The sequence below is a fragment of the Xiphophorus hellerii genome, chromosome 3 (assembly GCF_003331165.1).
Source record: "Xiphophorus hellerii strain 12219 chromosome 3, Xiphophorus_hellerii-4.1, whole genome shotgun sequence".
NCBI classification, from domain to species: Eukaryota; Metazoa; Chordata; class Actinopteri; order Cyprinodontiformes; family Poeciliidae; genus Xiphophorus; species Xiphophorus hellerii.
Window position 1 is genome coordinate 3258383 of NC_045674.1, and position 25537 is coordinate 3283919.

General features: G+C 36.7%; 1 protein-coding gene across 1 annotated transcript; it reads right to left on the minus strand.

Annotated features, from left to right (window-relative positions):
* Positions 1-4676: 4676 nt before the first annotated feature.
* Positions 4677-24901, minus strand: nagpa (N-acetylglucosamine-1-phosphodiester alpha-N-acetylglucosaminidase). Its single transcript, XM_032558979.1, has 12 exons — positions 24731-24901; positions 22389-22594; positions 22041-22308; positions 19254-19393; positions 16419-16527; positions 13725-13853; positions 13443-13648; positions 13287-13334; positions 10202-10330; positions 8869-9000; positions 7805-7886; positions 4677-6923 (listed from the first exon to the last, which is right to left on the minus strand). Exons 1-12 carry the CDS (start codon positions 24811-24813, stop codon positions 6671-6673), a joined length of 1785 nt encoding a protein of 594 aa, XP_032414870.1. The 5' UTR covers positions 24814-24901; the 3' UTR covers positions 4677-6670.
* Between the last annotated feature and the right edge of the window lie 636 nt (positions 24902-25537).

Consider the following 25537-nt stretch of genomic DNA (forward strand, 5'->3'; position numbering starts at 1 on the left):
TGAGTTCTCTGAAATCCTATATACCCCTCCAGCAGGTTCTAGTACATTTTGTCCCTGTGAGTCATAAAAGTTATTGTTAAGACGGCATTGAACACCCAACCCACTCAACCCTTTGACTCATCCGCACACACTGTCCAGCTACCTGAACATGACCAACTAATCTGTCTGTAAAAATAGTTCCCAAGGATTAAAATTGTACATCACTTTTCTTGTGATGTAAATTACAAGAAAAGTAATTTTCAAGAAATTACAAGAAAATTACTGGACTAAAGCCCAGGTAACTTCCTCAGGTTTCAGAGATAACAAACTTAAGAGGTTCTCTTAGACAGAAGATACAACATTAAAGGCAGAAATGTCAAAAATTGGGAAATGATTCACTTTTATGATCTGTTTGTTCCCTGGTAAGTGTTTCTTTTCTATTATGATCTAATGAAACAAGCAACGTCTGACCATGTGTGGAAACCTTTGCTCCTCATCAAGACAAACGTTCCATGAACAAAAACATAAGATTATTGCCTTTGTTTGTCACCTCTCCAGCTAACTTAAAAGAAAGTTTGCTGGACTTTTTCTAAAGTCCAGCAAACTTCCTTAGAGTTTAAGGGATAACAAAGTAGTGAGATATTCTTAAGCAGAAGATACAATCTTAAAAATGAAAATGTCAGCGATTGGGCAATGATTCATGTACTTTTATGATCTGTTTGTTCTCTACTAAGTATTTCTTTTCAATTATTATCTAATGAAATAAGCAACGTCTGACCATGTGTGGAAACCCTTGTCCTCATTGACACAACAAACATCCCATGAAGAAAAACATAAAATTCTTGGTTTCCTATAAGGTTTGGATCATTGCAGCTCCAGGAAATGTAAGTAAATCAATGTTCTGACAAGAAACAACTATCTGTGTCATGAGAAATAAAACCTACATAAAAGAACTTGCATTCATTCGTCACAACAACGCAGAGTTGCGCACCTTCTGCTTCGCCTTATGTAACATGGCTAATGTTTAAAATCTGGATTGTGCAACTCTGTTCACCATGGGCAGATAGAGAGATCAACAACTCTTCACTGATGAGTCACGGGGGGTATGCCGGGAAAATGTTTGTCTAATAGTGGTCATCTAAAAGTAACATTTGCTTGTTATTGATATAAAAAGGCGCCAGAGAATGTTTATTTGGTGCTCAAACTTTACTGGCATGCCTAAGTAAATTGATACCAACACTTCTCAAACTAAGGTTTTCAGTGAGAAAAGGAAGATGTCCTTTTCCTGAAGAAGCAAAGCAGCTCCAGCCCACTACAATACCACCATATTTGTAAATCAGTCTAATGCTGTTCTGAATGTAATGTAATGCAGAATGTTCAAAAATGTCCACTTTTGTTTCATCAGTCAGCAGCACTTTTTCCTAAAAGTTTTGGGGTTTATCAAGCTGTTTTTTGCAAATGTGGGATGGCTCTTTGTGTTGTTTTGACCTTGGATTTCTCTCATGGATACTATTTTTGCCTAATCTTATTGTTGTTTAATGACCTCTGACCTTAAATGATTAAGGTCAGATAATGACTTAAATGATGAACAATAATTCTGCAGTGCTTCTGAAAACTCAGTTTTGTCATGGAGACTTGCTCAGTTTCACTACAGATCTGATGTGGACAATAAAGATTATTAAACTTGTACCGGTGGAGTGAAGTTTTGAACTGTTTTTAATAAGGAAGGTACTTAGAAAGAATTTTGTTTGTTGAGGTGGTTCTTGTTATAAAGGTTTTAGGGTTAATTTCTTTAAAAGTTAAAAGGGTAATTGCTTTTTAATTGGTGTTCAGCCCTCAATTGCCCCCATCTGTGACTAAATGGATCATAAAATGTACATTTTGTTTGAATTTGTTCACTTCTTTGAGGCATAAAAATTGATAGCTACTTCTATGCCGAATTTGTACTGATTCGCAGATAGGGAAAAACTGCATTGTTCTTATCAGAGTAGCTGGATAAACATAAAGTTCCCCATTGTTTTGGAAAAAAAGACAACTCCAGGAGTCGAGTGTTTTGAGTGTTTGATAGCAAATGGATTTTGGGTGGAGTGTCTCTTGAAGTCACGATAAGCGTTGACACACAGGCCCAGAAGTGCAAGAGCACACCCAGAAAACATGTGCAGTGAGAGGCGGAGGTTTGATGAGCTGATATCTGGAACAGACAGTGCAAAAGCTGGACCTTTGGGAAATTCAAAAACTTCCAACTTTTCATCAGATCTATTTTTACTCCAGTATGAAGAGGAAAATCCTTTCACCTTAGCCTGGAAAGTCTGGAGGGAAAGCAGAAAACGTCATCTGTTCATTGAGTTGCATCAGCTGAGCTGAGCAGACAGAGGGCAGGGTGATTCAGCGACGCCATTGGCTCTCGCTCTGTCAGTCATTTTTCTCTGTTCGCTCTCTGCTGGCTGTACTGTTTCCTGTGGCTCATATAGCAAGTTAATAATAGAAGGTTATAAAACACAGGCTGTTTCCGCTAAGTTGATTCAGGAAAAGGCAAAGCTGAATTTGTGGAGAAAAAATTAACTGCCTGCAATTAAATTGGAAAAAAGTTAGACAAGAAAAGTTTCAGATTGAAATAAAGAAGCAGCAGCTCTGCAAAAAAAGTTCAAACAATAGGAAACACTTATTGAGGAAGCTTTTTTTGGCTGAGACAAACCAAAAATTTCCATCGGAGTAAGCACTGAGAAAGAGGGAAAACATTAACTTCAATCAAAAGAAAAAAGATGGACGACATACAAATTGGAAAATAAAGTCTAGAATTAGAGGGAAAGATCTGGAATAAAGTGTCTTTATTTAATTAGATCCACATGTTTTTTCCCCCAATGCTAAGTTTCTTTTGACCCGGGATACTGTCAGGTTTTTGGAATGAAACATTGCTTCCTGTGCTGAAATGAATTCTTTGAAGCAAATAGTTTTTCTGCATTAGAGAAGAAGCAAAGCAAGCAAAGCACATCTTCATAGAATTGCCTAGTCAAAGTCCAGTCCTAAATCCAACAGAAATTTTTTCACACACCTTCTCATCCAATCTGACTGATCTTGGGTTATCACCTGCTGATACTGAAATAGTACCTAAATATATGTTCTAAATTCACTTCATGTCTTAATAAAACCATGCAATGAGTCTTGCTTCACTTACTTATTGGATAAGCAATATTCAAAGAATGTTTTTCTTAATAAAAAAAGAACAACATAAAAATTATTCTGGTTGTGGAATAGTTTGAGTTCCGAGTGGAAATCCAAATATAAAGATGATTAAGAACAACAAATATATGATTTTAATAAGAGAAAGAGGACATTCAAAATATAATAACAGATTTAATAACTGATAACTTTTAGGAAAATGAGTGGGATCAAGTATACATTTCTTCCCTATGTTCTCCAACTTTGCAACCTAAGTCAACAAAGTTGGAGCCAGATGGACATTTTTTTTTAGCTCTATTTGTTTTAATATAGTTTTTTCCATTTTTTTAATCTAAAAAACTGCTTTGATTTGCTTGGCTTTTCAAAACAACGTTAATAGTTATAGTTAATAGTTATTATTATTTGCTATTATTAACAAAAGCAAATAAATTAAACTTCGAGTACAAATGATCTTGCATGTGATACATCTTGTAAGTTTTTTTTTAGTTTGATACAAACAAGGTTCGGCTTGAATTTTGCCAGAGGTGCCAAAGCCAACATGCAATTAAGACATAAAGCATAGTGTCGGCAGTATGATATACATAGCCACACGTGAAAAATTGCTGGCAACAGGACAAAGTTGCCCCCCAGTCTACAAAACTATGATGCAGCACAAGGCCGCCCTGCGAGCTTTTAAAGAGACAGAGCAAATAAATTCCTCTAAAGGGCGGCAGAGAAGACTTTAAAAGCCACCAAACATCTTTTGAGGAATATGTCCAAGATTGTTTTCATCATGTCAGCTGATGTATAAGCAGATATAATGCAAAAAACAAGGTAATATAAGCTGAAATAGGGAGATCTACAAAGAAAACAGAAGTTGTTTTCTGAATATAATGCCTTGTTTTTAATAAATAAACAGAAATGTGATGAAGAAAAGGTGGAATGTGACAACATTCTTCAGCTCCTCCTGCATAGTTGAGCTGCAGGACGACCGGTTCAGACAGATTAATTCTTTATGGTTGATGTTTGCATGCAGGAAGTGGGGCAGACAGCAGGGGAGAATACCTGCAGTACTGGTTCTTTCATGCATGGATTTCTAAGCTTTAAACTTTGTCAGGGGAAAGAGACTGAAACCCAACTGTTAAATTTTTTTTTATTTTAAAGATCTGTGACCAAAAATCAGTTAAATTGGAACATAAAAATTAGGACAGGTTAACTTTAAAGATCTTTACATTCATTTTCTTTGCCAAATTAGGTCAAATGTCATAACATTTTTTGTTTTTAGTATAAAAATAAACAAATCCAACTTTTACATAGATATCTAGTGTTCCGTGTGCAGTCCATAGTCAAGGTCAGAGGTTAAATAAATGCTCCAGAGCAATGGCACTTGGCAGAAATAGCTCTAAAGCTCCAGTCGCTTGCGGGTGAAAGTTCAGTGTACAATTAAATGTTTGCAGAGTGGAGAATCGCCATGGTAACATGATGGTGTTGGAGGGTGTAAGATTGCTCCAGATGAAGCAGTCTGGAAGACGACAACACAATGACCTCAGACATGTTTTATTAAATATTAAAATTAACTGGGGGGGTTTCTGGTGACACCATGACCTCAACCTGACCCAGTACATTCTTAACTCATGTTGCTCAGCAGCCTACAGATTATTTAACATATAACAAATAACAAAGACATAACCTGAAGATTAATACGTATGAATCATTTCAGTGCATTTTCCTCGCTTTGGTTCAGGGTAAAATAATTTAACAGGCAGAAATTAAAAAATGCAAAATTACTGGTTCAAAATTAGATGATAAAGAATTATTATCCTTGTTTCCTTCCTTAATACTTTATTATTTTCACATTTGTTATGTTTTTTACAGCTTTTTCATGACATTGGGACATTTTTGTAATAGTTCCTTTACAAATAAATTAGATTTCAAATTTTATCTGATGTTTAACGCATGAAACCAATCAGGCAACATCATCTTCCTAAGAGCCAGAACTTACGCTTTTGTTTCATTCAGGGCAGAAACGTAATAAAAAAATGTTTGTGTTAATTTTCAGATTATCTCTCCTGGAAGCAAACATGATTGTTGAAATTGATTTCCTTGCATCAATGGGAAATCTGTAAAAATCATCTTAGATTCGCTATACTTTGCTTCTTACTACCAGCAAAGAAATGAACCCAGAAATCTCGCCTACAAACACTCAACATGTCAAGTAACTTTCATATTATATTAACTTTTGAAAACACTAGGACACTTTGGTTTTATACAAGGAGCAGTCCAGCCCAGTTTCATTGCGGTTGCATCATTTAGTAGAATGAATGACCAAGCAAAAAAAAAGAAGAAAAAATCGTATTGCACCGAACAAATCTGAATTGAGGATCAAGATCTGCTGTTTGAACATAGCCTACGTTGTAGGATAGTATCTGTGGTAGACCTCTGCTTTAGTTTCAAATTAGGTGTGAGCAACATGGTGACAATAGATTGTCCTTGGTAAACTTTCACAATCTGATGTTATCAAAGTATCTATTCCTTATTTTGCTCTTTGGCTTCATAAACTAGCTTCCATCTAGCAAGAACAGACTTCACCTGAGAGTTCAAACTGAGCAAATATTTGAGAGGAAAACCGAATACTTTACTTATTTGCTGAACATAATAATAACTTATGGCTGTACTTTGAGCATGGTTTGCTTTGTACATTATTGTCTTTTAGATAAAAGTTTATATGATCAAACAGGAAAAAGTTCCAACTTATAAAACATTTTTGTGCATTGTAATCTTAAATATATAGTAATTTCCAATCTATACAAAGGGCCCAAAGTTTGGAAAAAACTTTTTTTTGTTTCCTGGAAGTATAAAATATTGAAAATTTAAACATTTTAAGTTCATTCATATGTTACTTTAGGAACATAAAAATAATCTGCAATTACTGTAAAAAACTGCCGGTATATAAAAAAAAAAACAAAGCAAAAAACATGGCAGGTATTTTAAGAAAATTTGTAAAACACTTTTAAGACCTTGAAGCAATTTTTAAGGCATGTAAACATCTGACTGCCAGTAAAAATACAGGTATTAACAGAGTATCTATTTTACTATTAGTACATCCTGTTCTAGGTTAGACTCTAGTAAGGAAGTAATTTACTGCTTGTGTGATGAAAGCTGAGGAAGAGGACGAGACGTTAGCATCCGTCTGTACAGGTTACACCTCATGCTTTCAGTTTTAAAGAGAGTTAACGTTATCCTTCCTGGAGCTGAAAGATTACAGACAAAACAAAAACCAAGCTTTTGTCACTTTCTATTCTTTTTCAGGTTGAAACAACTCAACTTGAAACAAAAATCCTGAGCAAACGTCTGAAAAGCTGCCAAAAGACTTTGGGAAAATCTGATGATATGTTCAATGTGAGGAATGTTGTAAAACTTTTGGGCTTTGTTGTGTTTCACATCAGCATTCCCGTATTAGTGGCAGAATGTGAAGTGAGTGTTTTTGTGCAACAACAGTGCTCTCACTGCTCATCCTCGATCTTCCAGGCAGCTACGACCTCCCTGAGTGTGACGGAGACCAGATTTCATCCTGGGAATCAGAGTCCTCCACTCCCAAGCTGCCCTTCCTAGTTTTTGCGGCGCATGAAGGGGCTCCGTTGATGTCCCGTAGCGGGACGTAGGAGTAATCCTGGCGCTCAGGGAAGCGCGATGTCACTGATCTGCGGCACACCTGGTGACATGAGACGATCAGGCTGGCCAACAGGAGACAAGTGAGGACAAGGGTGGTGATCAGCCATGATCGCCTGGGAAAAAAGCAGGAATTACATCAATTTCATGACACTACACTCAATAAATTAACTTAACCTGAAAAAGAGGAAGGATGTTTTTAAAAACCCAGGCACTGAAATGATGAAAAAGCACCAAAAAAAACCAACAACTTATTTTGTACTGAAATCATTTCTGAATAGGTTTTCACCAGATTGCGTTTGGGTCACATGACACAAATGGACAGGAAGCTGTAGCAGCCAGCACAGTCTCATTCACTGTAAACCTCTCTGTAAACTATCTAAAAACACTTTGGTCAATTGTTTATTGAATTCCACGATTTGGTCTGTTTTCCACAGGATGTAAATAATTTCACAATTTAAATCCAGACTTTTATTAGGTTATTTTCTAATTTGTTTTTATTTTGAGCCTATTTTTACACTGTTGTCCTTCTGCATTATTCCCTGTTTTCAGATGAAAAAGCAGCAAAACAGTCCAAACATCAAGCCACTTCCAGTGTATTAGACTTTCAGTGATCTTCTTTTCTCATTTGTCAAAAAAATCTTCATCTTCTTACCAGATTCGTGACTAGAGTAGACAGCAGAATGAAGACTTTAAAACTGTCCCCTAAATTTTCTCTGATGTTTTTATTTCCAAAGAAATGCTTCAGTTTAAAATTAACTTACAATTTCCTAGTGACACTGGAAAAAAAACTATTATCTTTTATAACCACTGAGACTTGTTTGAACACATTTGTTTACTTTTATTTCTTATTGGTAACTTTACAAAAGTTCAATGTTATGTTTAAGTGGAAACACTAAAGTTCTTTTTTGTTTGAGAGGACATTATGTTTCTATTATGTTCACTGAAAAATGACAGCAGAGAAGAAAGGTCAGAGGTTTGACCTTTAAAACCTTACTCTGTTAGATAAGGCTGCTCTCTGTGAGATTCTTCTTCTTGTCTCCAGGATGTAAGCATCTGCTTGGCCAGGCAGTGTCCAGCTGTAGAGAAAAATAAAAGCTAATAAAAAGAAAGTAACTAATAGAAATGGTCTTTTGTGGAGCACTGACTGTGGCATCTTTAGGGAAGTTTGTTTGAACCAAGAGTGGTGGGACTGTGATGTGATGCACTTTACTGACGCAGACGTCTTTCATAATTATAATTTTCAGTCATTATTTACGTCTGGATTTACTGTGTCTGGCTTCTCCTGGTGCAGAATTATGACACGTTTCACGTCACTGACGTAAAAGCTGGATAAAATGTGACATGACATCTTCAGACTGCAGTTGCTTTGAAAACAATCAGATACGTATCAGATTTAGTCCAACATATAGATGTGGCACAAATTGGATTTTTACTGGGGATTAAATTATAGAAATTGAGCCTTTCAAACTGCTGTGATAAAGTCAATTATGTGTGAATGCAGCCAAAGGGAGAGCCAGCAAATCCTGCGGGCTTCAAACTCTTTTAAATCTGTTTAAACATATTTGGATCTTGAATTAATCAAAAACTGTATTTTTTCCTTCCAACTTCAGAGCATTTTGTCTTTCTATTCTGTTTTTTTCCAGGATAATGTCCACCGCTGTGATGTTCTTTGTCTCCTATTTAACAGTCATGCTATCTCTGTAGTAAGAGATGTGACCCCATGATGCCACTGACCTATATAACAACAGAGACAGAACATGACTCAGGTAGCAGTTTCTGTTTCATTCAGGGGTGTATGCTTCTGTCTTCTTGTTCAAAAATGAAATGTTAGCTTCGGTTTTAAATAACATGCATATCCAAATAAACTACATAAAAGTCTGGATGCATTTAAAAGAAAATCTGTTTAGCTGATTTTTGCTCATTTCTACTCTGTTATTCATCCTGATTTTTCTAAACAGGTAAATTTGCACTCCAGCAGCAGATGATGAAGTACAGACGGTGGTGTTTACATGCAGAAAACCACAAAGTCCCATGAACAAAATAAAGTTGGGTACGTACCTCTGTGTAAGGTGTTAGTGGTGTCTACTGGTAATGTGGTGTTACAGCTTCCTGTCTGCGGGTCACATGGGCACAAGTCGTCACATTGACACTCCTGAGCGCAAGATGCACCGAAGAAACCCAAAGGACAAACTGAAAGAAACAGACACAGATAGGTTTTTTTATCTGAATGACACAAAAAGTTGTATAAAAATGGTAAAATCTCAGGCAGTTTTATGATCAAATATTGCATTTACATTTTTTCTACTCAAACGAATTTCTTGAATCATAATCTACTTCATTTGCCAAGTTGGTGACAAGAACAAGGAATCTGCCTTTGGTTCATTTTGCTCTCAAAATGAGGACATTTTAAATAGGAATATATAGGATAATAAAAATGCTGCTCTAACATCAATATAACCAAATTATAGGAAGCTTACACGTTACCAAATTACTTTCTGCCACTTTACAGACACAATATGGACAGATGAATAAATTAAATAAAAATATTTTTGAAATATGGGGAATTTTGCTAGAAAGTATCCTTTAACAAACAAATATTGCAGCAGCAATATTTGCTTTACATTTAGTGGTGACAAATGCATTGCAATTGTGTCACCAAACTGTGAGTGAAAACAAGACCATTAAAGTCTTGATGGAGCACAAAAGACTTGAGTTGTTCGCCCAGAAAGGCTGAAAGTCGGGTTAAAACTCGAGTCTGATTGTTGTATTTTTAGACCTATAACTAAACCATGTTTGCAAAATGACAAAATAATGTTTACAGACAATGCATTTCAAAATAATAGCAGCCAAATATTTTCAGCAGCCTTCTCCGTGGTCCATGATGTAAAACAACATGTTTCCTTGACATACAGCGGTGGATCGCTGCTGCTGTCTGTATCTGTGTGATCCCTTTTTCTCAGAACCAGAATGAACTTTTTTTTTAGCTATTTAAACTACAGCTGCTTTTTCTTTTGGAATGGGAACACAGATCAGCTTTAAGTCCAGAGGGTATTAAAAAAAGAAAAAAGGAAAAGCACCAGAAGTTCATGAATCTGTCATGGAGGCAGTGCTTATCCTTCTTTGGACAACTTGTGGTGATTCCCACTATAGAGAGGAAAAAGCTTTAACAATTTGGCCATTAAATTTTTTATGCATGTCATTTTTTATCCGCTTACTAAAAAAAGAGCCTTGAATGACAGAAGGTTGAATCTCTGTAATATTATTAACAAGCAAAAAAGCCAAAATCCATTTGGCTTTTTGTGTAGTGGTTGGTCAGTCAACCACTACTGCCTGGATAAAGTATTTAGTGTGAGTTTATCTTAGCTACATATGAAATGAAACATAGCTATACCTTGTTCACAAGTGTCACCATGGAAACCAGGAGGGCAGACACAGCGACCGTTGACAGGATCACAGGAGCCATTGTTAAAACAAGAGCAGGTTTTGGTGCAGCCGTCGCCGTAGAAACCTGGGAGGCATGCTTCAAAAAAAAAAAAAGAAAGACAGAAGCTTAACGCATGTAAAGAAAAAGAGTTTTACTTTATTTTTTTAGCATTTCTACTTATCCTGACACTTTCTAAATACATTTATTTCCCAGAATGCAGAGTCAGATATTCACAACGTCATGTAGTTGCAGAATGGATAATGGTAAACATTACGTTAAAGGACAAGCCAACAAAACAAAACTGCTGAAAAACCCCTTGTTTCTCTTTTAGACTATTTATAAATAATAATAATAATACATTTTATTTGAAAGGCGCCTTTCTGGCACTCAAGGACACCGTACAGAGAACGAAAAATAGCAAAAACAATAAAATATAGCAATTAAAAGTAGGTAGAATAAATACACAACAATGTATCTATATAAAATCTATATGTAAATCTATGTAAAAATCTATATAAAAATCAAGCAAACCAATTGTGTCATGTTGAAAAGGCAGATCTAAAAAGGTGTGTTTTAAGTTCGGTTTTAAATTTAGGGAATGAATTTATGTTTCTAAGATGAGGTGGTAGGGAGTTCCAGAGTTGGAATTTATTTATTTATGTTTGTGAACATCTGACATCAATTCTGGAAATGTGTTTCATTGTATGGCAGATGCAATCCTTCATACATTAAGAAAAACAGAATTAGAAGAAATATAGTAGAAATATCCTTTATTGTCCCACAATGGGGAAAGTTCTGTGCAACAGCAGCAAAGTGACAGGTAATAAAATCAAGTAGGCTCACACAAAGACAGAATATAAAAATACCTAGAAATAGAATAAAAATACTGTACAATATGGGCAAAATTTCTTACATAACTAGTATAACGTGCAACGCCAAACAAGAACTCCGAGATAAAACTAATAAGTAAAATAAACCATGAAAGATTGTTTTCTCACTTTACAAATGCAAATTAACTTCTCACATAAATTCTCCACTTTACTGCCCTCACAAAATTTTATTGTACCAAGTCAGAATTGTATAACTATGACAATCCCAAAGTGTGACGTTATTGTTGTGAAAGGCAAATAAAATCTTAACTTAATGTGCTGAATTAGTCTGCAAGTTCTAAGTTAGGTTAGCAGAAAAACTGCCATTGTCTGATTTCACTGTAGGACAGTTTCACAGTTTGACTTGTTTGAACTCTCATTTTAATTCCTGGCTATGAACAATACAATAAAAAAAAAAATCTGATAAATGGCTGCTGAGGTGGAAACTTATCTTTCAAGACAACATATAAAAGTTGCTGTAAACAAGTCAGGAGGAGTTCATGTACATCTTTCAGAAATTATGTGGGTAAAGGGCATGTTGTCAGTGAGGTACAAGCTTGATTAAAGATTATTATTATTTAAGATTATCTTATTTATGAGACACTAACTTATATCTCATAATTATCTGCAAACTTGTGTCTATTGAAAAAGTCTGCATTGACTGTTCTCTGAAAGTTTTGCTTCTACAATAAATTTCAAGTTTAGGGTAGTTGGAACTGACATGCGTGTACAGTAGGGTTTACGGTTCCATCCTAAAACATTATTATTCCTTGAACTTTTTTCACTTTTTGTTAATTGTATTTTATTTCTATCTCAAGAACAGAGTCGTTCATAAGTCCAGAGTAACCTGTTTTCAAACATTTTGAGAAGTGTGGTATAAGTTTAGTTAAAGCTCAGTCAGAATGGATGGAAAGTGTCTGAAGGATGTTATTTTCAAGTTCTGTCACAAATTTCCAACTGGATTTAGGTTTGGACTTTGACTAGGCCATTCTAAGCCATGAATCTGCCTTGTTGTAAACCATCCCCTGTAGCTCTGGCTGCATGTTTAGCATTGCTGTCCTGCTGGAAGGTGAACCACCACACCAGTGTCAAGTTTTTTAAAGTCGATCAGGTTTTTCTCCAGGATTCTCCTGCAGTAGAGTGCATTCACATCAGCCCTCTTTCGTCCACTTGAATTGAACTCTAGTTCATTTAATTAGAAAGTTTGCTTTGTTTGGGGAACTGTGAATGTGGACAAAACAGTGAACTCCGGTCTGCCTACAAACTTGGTTCGATTGAGGTGAATTTTGGTGAGGATTGAATGCATATGTGAACGCCAAGCAAACCAGAGACTGCTCAAAAGCAGGAAGCAGACTACAGTGCAGGGCATTCTGGGTAAATACAACCAAAACAAATTAGAGAGTCTAGTACCAGCAGGAGAGATGGCTTATGGTCTTTTGCCAAAGACATAGAGAAGTCCTACAATCACTAAAATCTGATGCCACTCCATTTGTATTTACATTTTGTGAACAGGAGAGTTGTGCTCATGTCTTATTCAAAGGGTTTCAGGTCGTGTCCTTCAGTGGTTCGAGGAGGTGAACAGGTTTTTCAATTAGTGTGGCATGTTGGACACAGAGCAGTGTGAGAGCAAACCGGAGCAGCTAAAAATGTAAAATGTTGCAATTCTGGTTGTCAAGTGTGAAAACACTTTCCTTCAACTCTAACCAGCTTTCCTTGCCCCTACTGAAGAAAATCCATCCTGCAGCATGATGCTAACAATACCAATATTTCACTGTGGGGTTTTTAGTTTTCCACATATTGTATGTAGTTCAAAAGGTTTAGGTCAGAGTAACTCAATGTTCTCTAACCAACCTATTACTCCTTAACTGGACAGTTGCATTTCTATTGAGGAAAAACTACTAATTAGGCAACTTTTGGTTTCACCATATTTTATTTGAGCATATTAGGTTAAATGAGACTGCGTGAAAAAGTACATCAGATTTTTATTTGTAAAAATCGCCTGATTGTTATGTTTCAAATATATTGCATTTCACAATAATGGCCCACATTGTGTTTGCGTTTCACGTTAAATCCCAGTGAAATACACTGATGTTTGTGGCTTAATGTGAAAAAAATGTTTTTCAAAGAGTGTGAATTATTTTACAAGCAGAGTGGATATGTGCTAGTAAATGATCTGTCTTTACCTTCACTGCAGTTTGTCCCTCTCCATCCAGCATCACAAATACAACCACCTGCAACACACAGACAAAGAGGTCAGGAGAAACAGCAGAAAAATAAAATGTTCCATAAACAGGAAGAAGAAACTTTAGCAGCAGCAATAAAGGTAGAAGTCCACTCACTGGCTGTGCAGAAACCGTGGGGTCCGCAGGCGGGGGGCTGACACACCAGGGTGTCACAGGCTGCACCCTGCCAGCCCTCCTCACACTGGCAGCTCCCGTCAACACATTCACCGTGTTTGCTGCAGTTTGTCGGCTGGCATAGACGCTGATGAACACACAGAACAGTGGCAACGTCTCTGCTGCAGCGCCACCTGCTGTCGGAAGTGCTGGCAAGGATTAAAAATAAATAATCAGAAAAGGAAGAACTATCAAAAATATTCATGTGGGGGATTAGTGGCTCACCAGTGATCAGAGGGGTAGCTGGCCAGAGAGCCATTAACCACGTAGGTAGAAGACCCGCCTCCATCCAAATTAATGGCATTGATCACTCCGTTTTTCTTCAGGAACTCTGCTACCTGCCAGAGATTCATCCTGTTTGGACAGGAAATACACTTAAAATGCTGGAAACAAATAAAAGACAATAAACATTTTTTATTTTTAATTAGGGCAAAATGATCACAGATAAGGTAAAAGATATAGTTTCTGCATTCTCCTGTAAGAATCACATCTACTCAGTGACCTTTACTCTAAAGTAGAGCTGAAACGATTTCTTGAATGATTCGAGTACCTCGATTATTAAAATTCCTCGAGGAAAATATATCTGCCTCGAAGCTTCGTTAAATTATGTTTTATTATGTAGCACACCGTGTTCTGGCCGTGTTATTTGTGGTGGGCAGCGCTCTTACGTCTGCCTATGAGTTGTTGTGAAGTGCTAGCAGCATGGTGTTGAATTGTGCGGCGTTTTGGGGAACAAACAAGGACTGTTGAATTTAGCGGTGCATTGGTTAGACTACGACAGTTTTTGTGGTGTCTGAATAGCGTCGTCGCGGTTCTAGAACGAACGGTAGAAGAGAGAGAGAACCAGAGACAGAAAGAGAGAGAGAGACAGAGAGTGAGAGAGAAAAAATGGTGTTGAATTGTGCGGCGTTTAGGATAATTATCCGAGGAATTATCCGATTCCTCAGATAATCGTAAAAACATTCTATAGAGTACTCAATTACGGTACTAAAATATTCTTTTACAACAGCCCTACTCTAAAGCTGACTTTGCTGCACCCAAATCTGTTTTTAATGAGCATTTATTAAACTTGGCTAAATACAGCAAGTGTTTTCAAAGAAAGAGTGACCTAAATGCTGATTTCATTGCTCAGAAATGACTTCATTTTGTTCTATTTTTTCAAATTTATACCTAGAAAATTTTAAAATTTGAATTTAATGAGGCAAACTTGCAAGACCCTTTTTAATTTGTATGTATAATTATTTACATATCCCTTTCCAACAAAACATTTGTCTGTGTGGTTAATAAAAATATTGCATGCTTAGCCTATATTTTTGATGGTAAAAAAAACTTTTTTTGGTCTTTAGACATTTTGATCCGATAATTTTGACCTTCTTGACCAAAGGTTTGCATACAACTTCTTTAAAGTAAAAGTTTATCATTTATCTCCACGTTAACTCAGATTTTATGTTGTGAAAATGTGATCAAACTCTTCTGTTTATTGTTTGGATGGTTAAGGGAACCACGCTGTACGATTTGGTATTATTTTAAGTCGTCTTGTATTCTGGTGAGATGACAGAACTCAGCGGTGAGAAAACTGTTTGCTTCAGCTGTTTTATCGGTTCTTACTTGGTACTCACTGATTTATAGAGATGGGAAACACACTAGAATTTATTTTTAAATCTTCACTTAATTTAATTTTAAGACATTAGTGCCAATTTGCAATAATAAAGCAGCTTATACTTTGTTAATTTGAAGTAATATTGTTTAAAAATAAAGTAAATGAACCACCTGCATGTACACTCTGCAGGTGTACATGACTTCTCTTTGCTTCTTCATACCACCTACATAAAAAATATCAACTTAGGTGAACAATAACAATCAACATACGGTATATTTTTATTGCTGGTAGAAATCAGAAGGTCAGTCTGTTTGGTCCGACCTGACTTTAACACGTTTTATTGATCAGCTGGGGGCTGATATTGACAAGAAAAACACAGAAGTCAGAGGTTTAGACATGTCAGAGTGTTGTGCTATTCTTAGCTAAATCATTAACAGCAGAACATTAATCTTCAGATTGTCCGCAGGGACGTGGGGGTTCACAAGGTGAAGGGAAGTCAAATCCATATAACTGATTGGTGGAATTACCAGAAAAAAGGGTTGAAGACAAACAGGCTTTGCTGAGTTAGTTCATCTCATTAATGAAGTCTCTAAATATTTTTCTTTAAAGTCTCCTGGTTCTGTTGATGTGACTGAGATTCACCATCATTAATGAAAAATCTCATTATTTATTGTTGCATTTAACTACCATCTACACCATATGTATTATCCTTCTCCTATTTTGATTGCGACTCTCACATATAATGACTTCATGTTGGAGATATTCAGCTTCCTAGTAAAACACCTCATTAAACTAACAGCCTGTTTTATTATAATGACTCCAAGTGTTTTTGTTTGTTTTGACTCAGGACAAAGTCGACTTTTACCACATAGCAACAAGCCTTGCCACTGCAAACAAACAGGTTCACATGGAATAGCCAGGACTTCAAGTAATTATCTCAAAATGTATTTGGCTTTTCAGCCGAGTCTACTGCAATCTTTATGCCTTTTTTCAAAAACCATAAGAAATAAAATTTAATTGTGTTTCTTTCTTGCTATAAAGAAAAAAATGTTTTTAATAGTGTGCATTTATATAATCCGACTAAGTCGATTTTTCAAGGTAGGTTTTGCAGATTAGTTTGTAGGAGAGAGGGCAAGCATGGCCATTTGTGAAGGACGCCGAATGCTGTCCTTGGGGAGCATGAACACACTTATTGTGTGGAATATTACAAACACCATCTTCCATTTAATCAATATTTCAACTACTGTTTAAGTATAACTATATGTTCAGAGGAGAACACCAATCAATCGTAAACGTCTTTCAGCTAATTTTTTTCTTACCCTCTTCGGTTTGTTTGACCATCAATTTGAAAGAGGATCAGTCTTCCCTCTTTGTCGTGGCCCACTGCGGTTCTGGCCGACACCACATCCACAAAATACTTCAATGACCCTGACATAAAGAAGAAAAACATTCACTGATTTTATTAAAATACCTTTTTCGTGAAACAAACCAAATGAAAAAGCAAATGCTTTTCCTGCACTCTTCGTGTTTAAAATAAAGGCAGAGAAAACATGGACAATTCATCACAGTGATATTCAATAAACTTGAATATGTTCTGAAGAGGCTCACGTGTCAGACTAAAAGTACTTTTTGTATTATACCTACAGTTTCCATTATGAAAACTGCAACACAATTCTCAGTTTCTTCAAGAGCTCACAATTGTTTTTTTGAATTTTACAATTAAAGAAAAAAAAAATCACAAAAGAATTTACATCAGAAATACTTGCAAATAATTTTGAGATTTTTACCCTCATTAAATCCCTTCCAAAAGCTACAAAGATGAGAAAAAAATAACTTTCAGACAGATTTGGACACAAACATTTCTCTTCTTTAAAATAAATAGCTCAATATTTATAATTTGCCACATTGATAACTCACTTGACCTCAAGTTAGGAATGAGGAAGTAGTGTAGTAGAAGGATTAATGCCACCTGCAGGTGGGAATTAGCTTAAACACAATGTTTTTGACAATTTTTGTGAAGATCTTGCAGTAAACACATAATTATGCATTAGGATCAGTTGATTTTGCATTAATTTCCATGATCTCGGAATCGTGAAAAACAGGAGACTAAATTGGTAAGAAACTCACGGCCCCAGTTTCTGGAGGTGGGACAGTTGCTGTATGTTTCTGTATGTTCCAGGTATAAGATAGGTTGATGTGCCCCTATAGGTCTCTATGTCAACAATAGCGAGGAAAAAACTACTCTGTAAAAATAAAACTTCTCCAACCAGCAGTGTGGCTGCAACTCAACTCATTCTGCAACTTCATCTTGCAGTGCAACATGATTATAAAGTGCAGAGGGTCTGTTTGGTCTGTGCAGGAAGTGAATTTTTTAAACATAAAGATTTAACTAAAACATCAGCATTCAATGTCTTGACTTAAGATGGATGCATTATTTGCCATCTATCACATGATAATGCTAAGATTCCACTGATGAAATCACAGAGAGATCAGTTTCATGCCTTAATGAGCTCCTAAACTTGCCTGCTGTTTAGAAAGCTGATGGCTGGAACACAGGCCCTCCTGTCACTGCTAACCAAACATGACAGTGTTGTGTTTTTGTGGCGCCAAAGTGTTTATTTCAGGTCACAGATGAGTTTGTGTGTTATGCAAACATTGGGAGGCGGAGAAACTGAGATACTGCTGTGTTTATTTACTGCAGGACTGGAGCTCGTCCAGTTGCTTAGGGTGAGCTGAGGTCAGGGAATCTGATTCTGGACACGGATGGAGGATATTCTCCAAAACGTGACTAGTGTGATCAGGGGTGGAAATTAAAATTTTTCTCCACCAGCCACAGCGGCAAGTAGAGAAATCTTTTTACCGACCACTCAGACATTTCACCAGCCACTGATTTTTTCTTTTGATTACAAACCCCGCTTGTACAAGCAAATTATATAAAATATACGATTTACTGACAACAAGTTTACCATACATATGTACATATACAGACTAATTTAACATAAAGCATGGACACCTTAACAGAGGTGTAAAGCAATAAGTTCGCTTGAAGTAATTACTAACAGCAAACCTTAACTACACAACCCTAAAATTCTTGCAATCATTACCTATGTTGAAAGTTTCCACATTTAGGCTACAACTAAGTTAAGATGTGTCTAGTGATTTTTTAAAGGTTTCAATAGCTGTTTTCTAACTATTCTATTTGTTTTCCCTTACTTATTACAATTTCTATTAAAAATAACAATTCTTATTTTTACTAAAAACATCTCAGAACGTGTTCATTATTAATTCCACGGCCATCATTATTTCTGTGTTATCCCAGTGTTTTTCAGTCTGCCTGCTAGCTTAGCGTTAGCTTTCCCCACTTACTAACACCTGCCCTCCTGCCTCTTAATGAACATGTTCACTCCTAACTGGGCAGCAGCAGCGAATCTGAACTCTTCCTCAATCTGTCCCTCGTCACGTTTCTCTCATCGTCCTCCTCCAACGATAATAAATCCCCTGAATCGCTAATTCTCCTCCTTTTCTGCTCCTCAATCTGCTCCAGCGGTCAAAAATTGTGTGGTAAACTTATCGGTTAGTTTCACCATTTTTTCTGAATGGGCTTATGTGCTTTTTAGCTTTTATTGTAGTTTTTGTAACTCGCCCGGTCTCGTAACCGCTCACTTTGCTCGGACTCCGGTGAGCTGAAATAACCCTATTTATAAACTTAGAGGGGAGGGGCGGACTGAGGTATTTCATTGGATAAGCCCAATGTCCGTCAATAAAATCAACCAATGGGCTGTCGCAGTCTATAAAAATTATATTTCATGTACTTTTGTTGTTAAATTATAACAGCCTAGGGCTGCCCCACATAGAGTATGTAATTTTTTTTTTCTGTTCAAATTGTCAACCTGCCACAGTGGCGGGTGCGTTGACCTAATTTACAAGCCACTTCATACTTTTACCCGCATTTGGCCAGTGGCGGGTGCTAATTTCCACCCGAGTGTGATCAAGAATCGCATTCCTGAATTTAGATAGAGAAAATCTGGATGGTTTTCAGTAAAGACTTTATTTCACAAGTTAAGCTTCAATTAGGTTTGGGTTAAACTGTGTCAAATCTTAAGAGTTGATGTCTGAAAAATCAATGAGCAGTTTATTGAAGATCCAGAGCGTACCTGTCTCCTGGGTCTGACTGCACTCCGCCTGCAGACTCTCATTGATGTATATCGTGCCGTTCCTCAGCAGCCAAATGACTCCACTGACCAACTGAACAAAGGGGTTGGACTCATCTAAAACATCTTCCTGTGACAGATACCTGCACATCACAAGACAAGATATACTGTATATATATATATATATATACTGTATATTCATAGTCTATCATCCTCCAGAACAGTAAACCCCAACATTAGTGTCATTTTCAATCAGTTTAAATGGTTAAATGTTTCTAACAGATTTACCTAAAAAGGCCAATTTAAGTAAATGTCAGTTAATATCCCATTTGCAGAGTAAACACAATGCAAATGGTCCAGATTTGAAGATTAAGCTGTATTTTATATTCTTAATTAAATAACATTTCAGTTTGGGTTCTTAACGCACATAAGCCCAAGTCCTCACTCGTATATTTGTTTAACACAAGTAAACGTTGAATCATGCAGAAATTCCTGGAATTGGTGACCTCGGTTATCAAACAAAAAAGTTAAATAAACCTCTCGATGGTTTACAGATGACCTCTGAGAGCACGACAGCGTTTTTGCTTCAGTTATGCATTTTTGCTCCACCCCACTGTAGTAGCCACCAGATTTTATGCTAAAATCTGCTGTAGCCATACGGAAAAACGAGTGTGTTTTTTTGGAAAGTGTCAAGCCATGTTGAAGTTAGCAAAATAAACAACAGGTGCCACGCTGAGTCATCAGACATGAACTTGTCACCGGTTAAACTGTGGGCTACATGAACACGCTAACAGAAAAACACTCAGCAGAAGTTGTGATGTACTTTACATAACCAAATGAGGCCATCAGCAGAGAGAAGCATGAGGAGAGATCATCCTGTACATGGGAAGTCAGGTGGAGACAAACAGAGTGGTTCAGAGGAATCTAGTGTTTATGGGCTTAAATATGAAGCAAAAAATATATAATGCACATTTTCTTCCAGAAGGTTTGGGAACCTTGCTAGCAGCGGATTCCCATTTCAAAACCTCAAATAATACCTGAACTTTGACCCCAAATCACAGAAGATTTGAAAAGAAATTCAAATCACCTCTTACATCCATAATAATCAGCAAGGATCATATCAGAGTGACTCTCAATTAGGCCTGTCACAATAACAAATTTTGCTGAGCGATTAATTGTCTCAAAAATTATTGCGATAAACGATAATATTGTTTGAAGACCTTTGTACACTGATTTAATGGAAATTACGTAATAATGCATTATTTTCAAAAGAACACTTAACACTGGAGCTGATAAACAAAATAAACAAAACAACCAAAAACAAAAATAAAATGGATTCTCAGTCTCCATTAACAAAAAACGCACTTGAATAAAAACTTTACAACATAAAGCCAAAGTGGAAATAAATACTGCATTCAACCAAAAGAGTGCAGATTATGAAGTCTGTATATTATGTTGCCCTTCAGTAATAATTAGATTTAAATAGAGAAGATGGGCACATCGACTACCTGATGCAATAGTTCACACTACACGATTTTTTGCTCCTATTTTTCCCCTTAAGACAATCTTAGAACGTTGGTCGTTCTAAGATTGTCGCTTGAAATTTCGTAACTGATCATCCTGTAGTGTGTGGTGTGTTGCGGTAGATCGTCGTTGCCGCTCTGATCTAAATCAGAGGTTTCGCCCCGACTGGGAGCGTTAATGCAGCCTGTTGAATGTGACAGGCAGCCAATCAGAAAGCGCGGATTCTCCTCCTGCTTTCTGAGGGGAAATTACCGTCGGGGAATCCCAAACAGCTGACACGGCGCAACCCGAAGTCCAGCGGACATTGGAGATGATATGTGGAAACAACATTAATGTTTATTCAACATGCAAAGAATATAGAAATGACAAGGGGAGGAGTTGGAGCGAAATTGCTACAGCAGTTGATAAACCCGGTAACTTTTCAGCTCTTCTTCGTTAAGGTGACAAAAATAGGTTATAATGATTTTCATTCGGTCAGGACTTTACGCTGACACTAGCAACATGCATTGCAGGTAGATTGTAGTAAAGCATTGATTAATGCCTGGTTTTAAAATGAGTTAACTGAACTTGTAGCCATTATTTTGTGCCCATTGTTGGACACCACACGGCAGGAATGAACCCGATCGAACCGTTATACCTAGGATTTCTGTGGACTAATGTGTGGTCTGTCAGGTTTTGAAAATGGGCCGATCGTGTACTGTAGTGTGCGCTGGGCTTTACACTAAGGAAATGAGGAAGGGAGGAGTCAGTGGAGAGCACCGGAGTTGAGCCTTTTTTCATTCAGTGTCATCAACAGAAAGAGAAAAAGGCCGGAAGAGACGATAATGCCGATAATTAAAATGAGGTCGATAAGTTTTAATTTATCGTACGATTAATTGATTTATTGTTTAACGCAACAGGCCTACTCTCAATGAAAGACTTATGAATCATTCTGTCAAAATGTTAATTTTAACTGAATTTGAAAGACAAGAACTAAAGGCTCAGACTAAAAGTTCAAACTGAAGACAATAAATCTTTTAATTTCACTAACTGAATACGGGACAGCCATCAGACCCACAACAGTACGAAAAACAAAAGTGAATCATTTTGGTTAGTTAAAGCTTTAGTTTATGCACTATGCGTGCACAATGATAAAACCAGAGTTTTAATACTTTCAGCTCGCCTTTATTAATAATAAATCAATCCTGAAATAAACCGCAAGATTTTATCTGTCTTGCTTCAGGCCAATGCCTTAAAAGCAAAAACAACGACTTCAAGTTTTCTTACCCAAACACCAGGGTGCCATCCCTCCTTATTCCAAACTGGGCGTTTTGCAGTCCGCCGCTGTCCTGCACCAGCCTGCCACTGCTCACCACGTTCCCCAGACACTCCCCTGACTGTGTGTTGAAGAAGCCACCATTTTGGGCGTAAAGGCACCCTGCAGCTTTAGCCGTGTCCTCCACAGACACCCTGTGCTTCATGTTGCAGCCACCCGGCCCTCCTGGTTCCAACACAGACACCGTCTTCAGGGGGTCGTGGACCACAGTCATGTGACCTGGACACAGAAATCCAGCAAAATAAGTTGCATAGTTTTAGTTTTTGATTTTTAAAAAAAATTATGCCACTCTTAGTTACCAAGAACCCATCTGGTGCCTTTCTCCACATCCGTCACAAACACGTTAGCATCTACAACCGGCTGCCTGCTTCGGCTGTGGGAGGGCCAGCTCTCATAGGTGGTGTTGCCATAAATGAGGGCCTGACAATCCCGGACGTGGCGGTGAGAGTGGGCGGGGCCGTGACCCTGTGTGTAAGGCTGGAGGAGGTCATTGTCCAGAGAGCGTCTGTAAAGTACATGGTTTATTTAGAAGAGAGCCAAAGAGACAAACGCCAACATATCTGCAAATCCCAGAGTTCAACAGGTGAAAATTGGATTTATTTCCCATGTAAAATATATCAGACAAGGGGCTAACTCCTCCAGTTTTAAATAATAATAAAAAATGTTGAATCTACTTATGAATTCTATGTTTTTGGAGATGAATTTCCGGTGTAAAACGGTTGCTGCAGAAATCTGCTTCGTCACATGAAGGAATGTGTTTTCACAAAGAACTATGTTTTTTTTCTCAGTATTATTTGACATTTATAGTTGGTGTTCAGGTATTAATCTTCCAATCTTTCAATAACACATAATTATCAAGTGATATTTTCAAATTTCCTGAGAACTTTAAATATTTTTTAACTCAAAAACACAATGGGCCACTGGATGAACGACTGTCCTACCACCCAACCACCAGGTTAGCAAGTTTTCTGGGGGAAACTTTGCAATAGTTGCATCTTTTTTGTTCCTGATGCAAGTCCCCCGAAATTATTGGGTTTTTTTCAGTTGAAGACCACTTCTTTTTTACGTATTGCTTTCATTTATATTCCATATATTTATACGATCCCTTTGCTTCTAGCCTAAAATATTCATTCTGTCTCTGTTTTGGATTGATAACTATTTGAGGGGTTTTGTCTGTTAATAGGGTTTCTGAATTTTTAAAAGTTTAATTTTATACTTTTAAGACCTTATTAGGATCAATTTGTGATAAATTTGAGATCTGCAAGGACAAATTAAATGTTATTTTATTGACATTATTTCTTTTTAATTACTTGATAACATTTAATTTAATCAAGAGCTTCAGCCTATTACATTATTTTCAACTAAAATTTATATTTTTGAACTATGGCATGTGGTTCTACTTCTTTACTTCCTTTTTTTGCTAAATAATCACATTTCAAGTTCGTACAAGATAACATAACAAAAAAAAAAACCCATTTTATTCTAATTGAACTCTGACCAGATTCTGCACAGCATGATGCTGCTGCTGTTTCACAGTATGGATGTTGGGTTCAGGCTTTTTGTCTCATCTGACCAGAACGTCGTGTTTCACATGCTAGCTGTGTCTCTCACATGGCTTTTGGCAAACCAAAAAGACCATTTTTGCAGCATGCACTACTGATAGTGTCAAAAGATTCTCAGATGTTTTGACAGGTTTGAAGTTGTGCTTTACACTTCCCATTTTCAGATGAGGCATTGTAATGTACACCTTAAAGAGTTTGGAGTATTTTTTTAATCTAGCCCTTAATGAAAATGTTATATTTCTGACATTCTTGTTTTTTTTGTTTTGCTTGCTTTTCATAATGATGTTTATTAACTACTCCCCTTTAACAACAATTCAGCAGAAGATACATAACTGCTAAATTAATACATTAGGCATTAATTTACATACAGATGGACTTACCCATATGGGCAATTCGTTGTGTTGGATTTCTCACTACATTCCCCAGTTATGGTTCTGCAACCCATTTTTCTCCTACTTCTGTTATGTAACTAATTTGAATATCACATAAAATTAAATTAAAATAGAGTAAACAAATGTACTATTGATACCTTTTCTAAGCTTGTGTAAATTTATGATTTGAATCGTGTTAGATCTGGTCTAACAGCACCACCTTGTGGTTAAAACATGCAGCTAGGAAAACATTTCGGCAGAAACTATCAGCTTCCTTAAAACGTGACGTCGAGCCTTGTGACTTGAAGTTGGGTCGTACAAGTATTACTTTTATGTAAATAAACCTTAGTAAAACCAAACATTGCGCTTGTGTTATACAGCTTTTAACAGGCTTTTTACATTTGTCACGTTAGACTAAATGCCTTGAGCTTAATGATTTACTGTGAATTCAACATTTCAAATAAGAGTTAAAAACGAGAAACTGTTATCAAACAACTGTTGAGCAAAGTTCCGGTTAGTTTTCCTTTTTATGTGTGTGTGTGGTGATTAACATTCGGTGTTAATTTAGAAATATCTTTGCCAAAAACATTCAACGTAAGCATACGTCACTTCAATAAGGTCAAAGTAGACATAGTTCTGTCAACGGACGCTGTCAACGGACGCTGCTAACGACAGCTAACAGGCTCTAAAACAGGCCAGCGGTCTTACCGAGTGTTTCTGGACTCGGACGCCCGGATGCAGAGCCACAACAGCAGCCACGAATAACAGCATTTCACCCGCTCTGTTGCCATATGGCGGAAAACTACCCTGTCAAACTAGGGTCTCCTGTTGAAGTCCACATCATCGTGGTGGTAAAGTACAACGTAAAGACAAAAATAGTGGGGCACACTTCCGATAACTGTGCAAAAATAAAAGCCAGATTAAAGGGTTGGCAAATCACGTCTTCTTGTATAACTAAATCTCTAAACATGCAATTATGTATGCTGATTATTGCCCTATTTGAGTTTAACATTAAGAATATAAAATAACATCTCAACGTATCTCAATAAAAGAGAGAGAATTAAAATGATATTAATCTAAAAATGTATTGTGGTTTTATTATCACCCAATTTCCGGCCATGTGTCAGCAAACTTTATTCAAGTCTTTGGTTTCTATTCTTTAGTTGCAAAGTTGTGCATATATCACAAAAGTATGTAATTATATCCCCTATCCGTGATATTTTTTTTTAACAGTAAGACCAAAATTTAGCACATTTCCTGTAAGAATATTTCAAATTTCAAGTTAATTTCTGCCGGATAATCATCGGAACGTTTTAATGTAACACAAGAGAGGACCTGCTCCATTCACGTAAATTGGAAAAAATAGTTTCATCCTGTCGGGTTAGATTTAAAAAAATAAAGGAAAAGAGTATCTCTTGACGTTATATATTAATTTACTAAATCAATTCAACTTCCCCCAAAAATGATCTTTGTTGATTATAAAATACATCGACACAAACACAAAATTAAATTAGA